We start from the raw sequence: 10,796 nt of genomic DNA, 5'->3' as shown, positions 1-10,796 counted from the left end.
TTCTCATGTGAGTATATACAAAACATCTGTACACAAACACACACACATATATATCTATATATATATATATCATTTATCTACATAAATGTTATTTACCTTTTATTTTACAGAGTTTGTTCTTGATGGAGTTCATTAAAGTTCATTGAGTTTGTTTGGCCAGTTGCTGTTATTACTGTTTCGTGGTTGGAAGTTTTATTTAAAAGTGCTCTAAAGTGATAATAAATTTCATAAGATTGTTCATTATGCAGGTGAGATGTGATCTATTTACATTTTTGTTGATTGAAAATTCATATGTCCTGTTTTACATTTTCACATACTTTTCATACAGGTTGTTGGTGGTTATCCCTTTCTATTGTCTGCTTTTAAGGATGTTTCTGTGGAAGCCTGGTTACCTTGGATGAGTGATCTCATCTCCGTCTAATCTGGTGAGTTAGCCATATTACAAAACTGTGTAGGGGATTCCGGTGTCAAGACTCCTACCCATCCAAACAGTCAATAACCTGTGCCCCCCGTCTGTTTCCCCTGCAGGATGTGCTGTGTGGCTGCTGTACCTGCTCAATTATGACCCTTCTGCCTGCTCACCTTTACGGATGGATCTGTTGACGGTGGGATTATCTGCTCCTCTGCTGATGAAATTGGTGAGTATGCTAATCTGAACCCCTGCCCCCCTGTAAAGTATGTGCTCTCTGTGCGCATGGGAATCCGGTGTCAAGACTCCTACCCATCCAAACAGTCAATAACCTGTGCCCCCCGTCTGTTTCCCCTGCAGGATGTGCTGTGTGGCTGCTGTACCTGCTCAGTTATGACCCTTCTGCCTGCTCACCTTTACGGATGGATCTGTTGACGGTGGGATTATCTGCTCCTCTGCTGATGAAATTGGTGAGTATGCTAATCTGAACCCCTGCCCCCCTGTAAAGTATGTGCGCTCTGTGCGCATGGGAATCCGGTGTCAAGACTCCTACCCATCCAAACAGTCAATAACCTGTGCCCCCCGTCTGTTTCCCCTGCAGGATGTGCTGTGTGGCTGCTGTACCTGCTCAGTTATGACCCTTCTGCCTGCTCACCTTTACGGATGGATCTGTTGACGGTGGGATTATCTGCTCCTCTGCTGATGAAATTGGTGAGTATGCTAATCTGAACCCCTGCCCCCCTGTAAAGTGTGTGCGCTTCCGTTCATAAAAAATGTCAGGAAACAGAGGTTAATATTCTTCCTTACCATATAACTTGATTTACGGATGACATTTTGGCAAAACGTGAATCATTTATCTATATTTTATTTTATTCTTGAAATTAAACTTTGTCCAAAGGGGTGGCCAGGAAAATATTCTGAAAATGTAGGCTGCTGTTATTTAAATTAGATTTGTAACCTCTAGTTCCAGGCAAGGTAATCTGGAAATGTCCACAAACCCACACTCCCATAGATATTCCCTTTCTCTGTTGTTGGCACATGCCCAATTAAAGTATGGGTATCTGATATTTAGCTATGTAGGTAGTACAATATTTACAAATACACATCTGCAGACATGTGATCTTGTGGCAACCTTTGCATTTTATTATGCACTGGTTAAAGCATTGCGCATGCTGGGGGCATAATCAAGGATAACCTAGTTACACTGCACACTAATTTTCCTGTGCCACCTAAACATCTGTATTATTATTTATCCATCTTATCTGCTCCAAGTATATTCTGTCATTCACCAACACTCATAGCAAATGTAGCAATCGTTCTTTTCGCACATCTGACCAAAACCAAACCATATTTCCTGATTTTTTTTTTATTACAAAAAAAAACGTGTACGCTGGTGGCTGTAAAGATATTTCCAATAGTGCAAGTTGGTCATCCTGAGTAACTGATGATGCTGAACAAGCATTTTTTTATTCTGTCACTCTAAAATGAGGTATCACCTATAAGCGATATCACATGCACATTACTATTGTAGCCAGACATTAAACTTTTCAAGCGTACTCATATTTCTGATTGTTGACAGAAATTTTAACATTATTACGATTATTTTTATGTTATAAATGCTGTTATTTCGTTAAAAATTCTAACATTTGCGAACTTCTTCTGTCTTTAAAGGGTGTTGTCTTCAGAATATTGAAATGAACCTCAACATTGTACTGCAGTTCAAAGCGGACCATCGAACCCAAATTTTGAAAAAGTAATAGAGATTTTAAAACAAATTTGTTCCAGAAAAAATAAAATTAAAACTGGTTAAACTTTGAAAGAAATTCTTGTTTTCTTCACAATTCCTCAAATGGACATCTGAAATGATATTGATAAAGCGTTAAACAAATTGCTGTTGTGTGGGTAAAAAGTGAGTACAAGCAGATACAGGTGAGAAGGCCATTAACACATCCCAACATGGCAGTACCCTGTACTTCTTCTCACCTACATTCCATTTTGGGATGTGGGTGAGAACTCGCACAAAGGGCACTGCCGTGATGGAATGGGAAGTGTGGGTACAAGCAGATACAGGTGAGAAGGCCATTAACACATCCCAACATGGCAGTACCCTGTACTTCTTCTCACCTACATTCCATTTTGGGATGTGGGTGAGAACTCGCACAAAGGGCACTGCCGTGATGGAATGGGAAGTGTGGGTACAAGCAGATACAGGTGAGAAGGCCATTAACACATCCCAACATGGCAGTACCCTGTACTTCTTCTCACCTACATTCCATTTTGGGATGTGGGTGAGAACTCGCACAAAGGGCACTGCCGTGATGGAATGGGAAGTGTGGGTACAAGCAGATACAGGTGAGAAGGCCATTAACACACCCCAACATGGCAGTACCCTGTACTTCTTCTCACCTACATTCCATTTTGGGATGTGGGTGAGAACTCGCACAAAGGGCACTGCCGTGATGGAATGGGAAGTGTGGGTACAAGCAGATACAGGTGAGAAGGCCATTAACACATCCCAACATGGCAGTACCCTGTACTTCTTCTCACCTACATTCCATTTTGGGATGTGGGTGAGAACTCGCACAAAGGGTACTGCCGTGATGGAATGGGAAGTGTGGGTACAAGCAGATACAGGTGAGAAGGCCATTAACACATCCCAACATGGCAGTACCCTGTACTTCTTCTCACCTACATTCCATTTTGGGATGTGGGTGAGAACTCGCACAAAGGGCACTGCCGTGATGGAATGGGAAGTGTGGGTACAAGCAGATACAGGTGAGAAGGCCATTAACACATCCCAACATGGCAGTACCCTGTACTTCTTCTCACCTACATTCCATTTTGGGATGTGGGTGAGAACTCGCACAAAGGGCACTGCCGTGATGGAATGGGAAGTGTTCAAAAGGATATTTTGCAAAAAATGAGATGGAAAAAAATGTTACCCTATTCTGGTGGTGTAATACACTCCTCTTCATTTCCAGCGATCTTTGAAGCCAGCTTCTCAGTCGTGGAAGGTGATTGTATTGGTTGCACAGATACTGTTGCTGTTGGAGGATAACGGCCCGGTGGCAACATTCCTGGAAACCCCGTATACATTTGTGAATATGAATAGGTTGCTGAACCTGCTGTAAGGGCAGTGGTCTTTCGTTCTAACTGTTGATGACTTGTTTGAGCATGCTGTGAATCCGATCTACGTTGAGCTTTATTGGCCATGTTCTCAACAATCAATTTTAAAGATGTGGCAATCAATACAGAACTTGATGCTGTCTGACGTTGGCATTCTGCCATCACATTCAAATATGTTGCAGAATGTTGATTTGCCTCTGAAATTAGCATTAGACTACTTGCTTGACATGATGTGTTTTCTACTAATTTGTTAAGCGCAGTCGCCATGATTATCATAATATCCTGAGACGCTTTGTTGTCTTTTTGACGGTTAACTTCATTCTCTTGCACGGTGGTAATTAATTCTGTGAATGAAGTTTCCAGGCTACCCATACTTTGCTGTAAAAGAGTGTGGAATGATTTGTGTCGATCCTGCATTTGATCAGAGAGAGCAAGGATGTGCTGATATTCTGCATCTGGAATCTCTTTGCTAGTTGTTACTTGCACCCTTGGCTGTCTTGCTGTGAATAAAGTTAAACAAATTACAGTTATATGGTTTAATAAGTAATTTAAGAGTTTTTTTAATGCATGTTATTTATCAAAACACTAATTACCAATTGGTGTAGAAGCTGCTTGATGCTCATCATTCTCTTCATTGGAATTATTTCTGATCAAATCTGGACTAAAACATGGATCAATACAGGAGGACATTCCTGCAATGTTCATTGGATTGTCATCTATAAATAAAATTATAAATTGAGTTGTTTCATTATATATGTATATATATATATGTACACCATGGACATTCAACTGTGGAAAAATAAATATTGTACCTTCAGTCTGTGTTGGTGCATTTTCTACTGAATCAACACTGTTTCCTCGTGATTTACTTTGATGCAAATCTCTTGATGATGTTTGATTTTCAGGTAAACTTGCTTCAAAACCCTGGAAAGTAGTCTCCGCTGAACTTAAAAAACAACTTGGTATGCTTAGCATTTCTTGGGTTCTACTGGGTGTAAAGGCGTTCTTTTGAAGTGCTGTTACAGCTGTTTCATTACAAATGCTTTGACCAATAACTGGACGATCATCTGCAAATATAATTTAAAAAATCAATATCATTTAGAAGAAATACTTATGAAATTATTATGTAACAATATCAGGTCAATAAGCACTGATTTTTTTTGCTAGTAGTTGAAAACCCCACCCATCAACAAAGTATAGTGTGTCGACAGCGTTGCATAGCCGAGCACTTTGTAACGCCATCATAAATGCTGTTCATCTGCGAAAATAACCTGCAGATGAATAGCTTTCCAGGTGACATTGATGCAGTATAGCCTGTGGCAGCACACAATGGGCAGCCATACATACTGGAGAATTCGGCTGAAACCTCTGTTTTTATCAAGTTTCATCTCAGACCAGAGTGTTTGGGTCATACGTGAAAGTTGAAGTGTAAAATAAAATTGTATTTACCTATTTGCCTTCTTTTATTGTTTCTGTCTTTCATTACAGATCCTCTTTTCCTTCTGGAAGGCTCCTCTTCGTGCACAAAATCTCCCTGACGTCTGGAGTCAATTCTACCTGCTACGCCTGTAACCATGATTGGGTTTAATCTTTTTTTTATAACTTCCTCCCATGAAAGCCAATTCACTTTCAGTTCCGGCCCTCCACCGGTCCCCATTTCGTGCCTTCGTTGAATTCCTAATTTTTTTTTAGTTTGACGACGGCAGTCGTTATATCTCTTCATGCAATGCTTTGCATCCCTGCGTATTCCAGAAATCGATGTTACTTTCTCAGCAATTGTGTTCCATATTTTTCTTTTTTGTCTAGGAGCAGTAGTTTGTGCCCTTGGCCCGAATAGTATGTCGTAGTAACGATCAACTAAATCAACTAAGGCAAAGCTTTCTGACTCATTGAAACGGATTCCTCGCTGCATCTTCTTGCAGTTTTCTTCTGCAGATCCATCTCCGGGAGAATTATGTGATCCACCTGCATCTGAATTTCCATCATTATCACGATTGCCTGTATGCCTTTGAGCTTGTGGTTCTGTACAACGTATTTCATGTTGGTGACCATCTTCTTGACGCCTTTTAGTGTGTCGAACAGCTGTATCATGCCTACGGGAATGGGTTTCTTCATTTTGCTAATAAAAAAAATACAAAGCCAAAATATTAGCATCATTCTTTTGAAATAAAAACAAGAATTATACAGTATTTAACGTACTTTGGTTTGAGCATTTGCAGAAGTATTTTCCTTTCGGCGAGATGCTGAGATTTTTGATCGCCACAATCTAAATTCTTCACTGTCCTCCCAAGCATTATCAAATCTTCCTAGCGATTCCTCAGATGTCGAATTTTCAGAAAGATGAGGGCTTCTCATTCTTGTAGTCTGCGTAAATAATGTACACATGCAGCCATTGAAACAATAAATATAAAATCAATGTAAAATAACAGGTAAAGTCGAACAATAATTGTGACATTCCTATAAGATAATGAAAATTAATTTAATACATTTAATGGACAGTGCATGCGAATGCAATAGTGGGGTGGTACAAATTGAGGAGAACATTACCTTTCTTTTGGACTTCCTTAATTTGTTGCATTCTTTTGTGCTTGGACCAGGCACATTGTTTTCCACTGTGTCTTGCCCTGACTCATTGGAAAACCTCAGGGAATCATCCGAATGTGCTTCCTGCTCATTGAAATGTCTTTGAGAGTTCCTCAACATTTCTATGAATGAAAGTGAAATATGTTCAATCTCAACTTATCACAATAATGTTTGTTGGAAAAAAACAGGGACAATGCCAATATTCACCCCACATGCAACCCCAAAGACATCATTCTGCAGCCCTGCAGCCCCCAAACAAACCTTACTAGCAGTGTACAGTAGGTTAAGAGCCACACCCTGATCTTTGGTGGATAAAAAACAGGGACAATGCCAATATTCACCCCACATGGTACCCCAAAGACATCATTCAGCAGCCCTGCAGCCCCCAAACAAACCTTACTAGCAGAGTACAGTAGGTTGAGCCACACCCTGATCTTTGGTGGATAAAAAACAGGGACAATGCCAATATTCACCCCACATGGTACCCCAAAGACATCATTCTGCAGCCCTGCAGCCCCCAAACAAACCTTACTAGCAGTGTACAGTAGGTTAAGAGCCACACCCTGATCTTTGGTGGATAAAAAACAGGGACAATGCCAATATTCACCCCACATGGTACCCCAAAGACATCATTCAGCAGCCCTGCAGCCCCCAAACAAACCTTACTAGCAGTGTACAGTAGGTTAAGAGCCACACCCTGATCTTTGGTGGATAAAAAACAGGGACAATGCCAATATTCACCCCACATGCAACCCCAAAGACATCATTCTGCAGCCCTGCAGCCCCCAAACAAACCTTACTAGCAGTGTACAGTAGGTTAAGAGCCACACCCTGATCTTTGGTGGATAAAAAACAGGGACAATGCCAATATTCACCCCACATGGTACCCCAAAGACATCATTCAGCAGCCCTGCAGCCCCCAAACAAACCTTACTAGCAGAGTACAGTAGGTTAAGAGCCACACCCTGATCTTTGGTGGATAAAAAACAGGGACAATGCCAATATTCACCCCACATGGTACCCCAAAGACATCATTCAGCAGCCCTGCAGCCCCCAAACAAACCTTTCTAGCAGAGTACAGTAGGTTAAGAGCCACACCCTGATGTGTGGTGGATAAAAAACAGGGACAATGCCAATATTCACCCCACATGGTACCCCAAAGACATCATTCAGCAGCCCTGCAGCCCCCAAACAATCCTTACTAGCAGAGTACAGTAGGTTAAGAGCCACACCCTGATCTTTGGCGCAAAAAAAAAAGGACACCCCAAAACTGCACAACAATACTGCAAACCACAATCTCAAAAAAAACATACATTCTAAAATTGCATTTTAGAATAGTCAAATCTATCAAACCGGCCACCCCAAAACTGGAATTCATCCCTGCACACTTGTCATCATAAAAAACATTTGCAAACAAAATAAAACAATTACATTACACTCAGTTTTAAAAAAAAGGTTACCTCAAAGACCGCGAGTGATTCCAGTGCTCTGCCTTCGTTTGGATATGCTTTTCCAGCACACAGTCCACGATAGAAATCAGCGCTCCGCAGTGTTCCAAAATGGTGGGTAAACTACGCAGTACACTACGCAGTACTCTTCCTTATATAGTAAACGGGCGAGGCTGGGTAGCGAAAACGAAACGCCCAGTTTTCACTTCATTGGTTAGTTTACGCATTTAGGCGTTCCACGAAAACGAAACTTTGAATACACGAAAAATCGAAATTAGTAATCGCGTCAGTGTACCGAAAGAAGAGAAAGGTGCGAAAATTCGTAAACATAACCATTTTCGCTCAACATTGAATACGGCCCTAAGAAGGTAATCAGATGTGCAAAAGCACAGGCTGAAGAGAAAATGGCCCAGTCAGTGGGTAAAGGGGGGAAAACTTTTTTTAGGTATATAAGTGAAAGGAGAAAAACAAAAACTGGAATAATTAGACTGAAGACAGAGAGTGGAAGTTTTCTTGAGGGGGACAATGTAATAGCAGATAATATTAACCCCTTCACGACATATGACGTATATATACGTCATATGTCCGTTGCAGGGGAATCAAGCCAGCTCACGGAGTGAGCTGGCTTGAAAGAGAGCAGGTAATGGCTGTATATTACAGCCAGGTCCCTGCTCTCACGGCCACGAGCGGCGAGTTCGCCGATCGTGGCCGTTTAACCCTTTAAGCACCGCGGGCAAAGCGCCCGCAGTGCTTAAATAGCTGATCGGAGGGGGGGCGCCCCCCTCCGGCGCCGATCGGGGCCCCCCGCAGCGAGATCGGAGGGTGCCGATCGGTTGCCATGGTAGCCAGGGGTCTAATGTAGACCCCTGTGCTGGCCGTGTATGCATACCTATTACATCCTGCCTCAGGCAGGATGTAATAGGAAGTGCATAAAATCACTACGTTCAGCCATAGAGCTCTATGGCTGAACCTAGTACAGGCGATCGCGCCCCCTAGTGGTCAAGTACACTAGGGGGCCTTGTAGTAAAAGTAAAAAAAAAAAAAAAATAAAGTTTAAAAATAAAAAAAAAATAAAAAAATATTAAAAGTTCAAATCACCCCCCTTTCCCCATTTCCCAAATAAAAATAAATAAAAAATAAAAAAAATAAACATATTTGGTATCGCCGCGTTCCTAAAAGTCCGATCTATTAAAATATAACATTAGTTATCCCGCACGGTTAAAGGCGTAAACGGAAAATAATCCCCAACGCCAAAACTACGTTTTTTGGTCGCATCGCGTACCCAAAAAAAAAATAACTAAAAGAGATCAGAAAGTCGCCCATATCCCATAATGGTATTAATTAAAAAGTACACTTCAGCCCGCAAAAAATGAGCCCTCACCCAGGTCCGTAGGTGGAAAAATAAAAAAGTTATAAGCCGCAGAACATGGCGACGCAACGCAAATTAGAAAAACCGTAAAAGTTGCGATTTTTTTTTTTAGTGGTAAAACATAACGAAAACTATATAAGTTTGGTATCACCAGAATCGTAACGACCCATAGAATAAAGATAACCCATCATTTTAAACGAACTATGAACTCCCAAAAAACCGTAACCAGCGCAAAATTGTGCAATGGCGTTTTTTTTTTTTTTTACCCCACATTGAATTATTTCCTGATTCCCCAGAATATTATACGGTATAGTAAATGGTACCATTACAAAGTACAACTTGTCCCGCAAAAAAAAAGCCCTCATGTGTCTATATAGCCGGAAAATTAAAAAAGTTACGCTTATTTGAACGCAAGGAGGAAAAAAAAAAAAAAAATTACCTTAAAAGGCAATGTCGTGAAGGGGTTAATAAATATTTCTGCTCAGTATTCACTGCTGAAAGAGAGGGGAAGGGGCCACAGTTAAGTTGCAAGTATAGTCAGAAAACTGAGGGAGAGACAAGTACATTTACAGAGGAGAAAGTCCTCACAGAACTCTCAAAACTGAAAGTGGATAAATCAATGGGGCCAGATGGGATACATCCAAGGATACTAAAAGAGCTTAAAGGGGAGCTGGTAAAACCAATAACAGAATTATTCAACCAGTCACTAGCTACTGGAGTAATCCCAGAGGACTGGAAAACAGCGAATGTAGTCCCACTGCACAAAAGTGGAAGCAAGGAAGAGGTAAGCAACTATCGACCAGTGAGTCTTACATCAGTAGTAGGGAAATTGATGGAAACACTCTTAAAACAAAGAGTTGTAGAATATCTCAAAACCAGCAATTTACAGGATCCAAAACAGCATGGGTTTACTGGGGGAAGATCATGTCAAACAAATCTTATTGACTTTTTTGACTGGGTGACTAAAGTAATAGATCAAGGTGGGGCTGTAGATGTAGCTTATCTAGACTTTAGTAAAGCTTTTGACACTGTCCCACATCGCAGACTGTTTAAATAAACTTGAAAGTTTGGGATTGGATTCTTAAGGCCCATACACACTTGACGATTTTCAGCTGAAAATCGGTCAAAACAGACGTTTTGAGCGATTTTCGCGTGAAAATCGCCCAGTGTGTATGCCCAATAGATTGCCGACTAGCGATGATGCGCGCTCCCGCATCATCGCTAGGAAAGTGGTGCATCTGCTGGTTTTACCAGTAGATGTGGCGATGATGGATGGTTTTTCATCCATCATCGCCGCGTGTGTACGCCTGCCGGGCTGAAAGATTAACCACTTTCAGCCTGGCGGACCGCCCCGCGCCGCCCCCGCCTGTCATATACTTACCCTGCAGGATTGGTCCGCGCCGCCCTGCTCAGACTGCTGCGGCTGGATGATGCAGTGCAGAGCCCTGCTCCCCCGCCGCGCTTGTCAACATGGGTCCCAGGCAGCTCTGCCGCCCGGCCACACTGACAGGCTGACGCCCCGCCCCCCTACACCCTGCTCCCCCCGCCTCCCTCCATCCTGCTCCACACGGAGCACCACTGACCACCAATGTTTTCCTTTTTAAGCCGGTAATATATACATTGCTGGCATGTGCCAGCAATGTATATATTAATGGCACCACTGGGCACCAATGAGATTCTTAAGCTGGTAATATATACATTGCTGGAATGTGCCAGCAATGTATATATTAATGGCACCACTGGGCACCAATGATATTCATAAGCCAGTAATATATACATTGCTGGCACGTGCCAGCAATGTATATATTAATGGCACCACTGGGCACCAATGACATTCTTAAGCCAGTAATATATAGATTGC

At 41.9% G+C, this 10,796-nt stretch overlaps 1 protein-coding gene across 1 annotated transcript; it reads right to left on the bottom strand.

Annotated features, from left to right (window-relative positions):
• Positions 1-1,792: 1,792 nt before the first annotated feature.
• Positions 1,793-10,410, bottom strand: LOC146057375 (uncharacterized). The gene is made up of 8 exons (XM_083168527.1): positions 7,579-10,410; positions 6,083-6,240; positions 5,735-5,899; positions 4,985-5,654; positions 4,348-4,602; positions 4,129-4,251; positions 3,352-4,035; positions 1,793-2,266 (listed from the first exon to the last, which is right to left on the bottom strand). The coding sequence occupies exons 2-7, from the start codon at positions 6,236-6,238 to the stop codon at positions 3,353-3,355; spliced, it is 2,052 nt and encodes a 683-aa protein (XP_083024653.1). The 5' UTR covers positions 6,239-6,240; positions 7,579-10,410; the 3' UTR covers positions 1,793-2,266; position 3,352.
• Between the last annotated feature and the right edge of the window lie 386 nt (positions 10,411-10,796).

Source organism: Crinia signifera, chromosome 2 (genome assembly GCF_055691185.1).
Source record: "Crinia signifera chromosome 2, ASM5569118v1, whole genome shotgun sequence".
In the NCBI taxonomy this organism is placed as follows: domain Eukaryota; kingdom Metazoa; phylum Chordata; class Amphibia; order Anura; family Myobatrachidae; genus Crinia; species Crinia signifera.
This window is presented reverse-complemented; position numbering and strand designations above follow the sequence as displayed.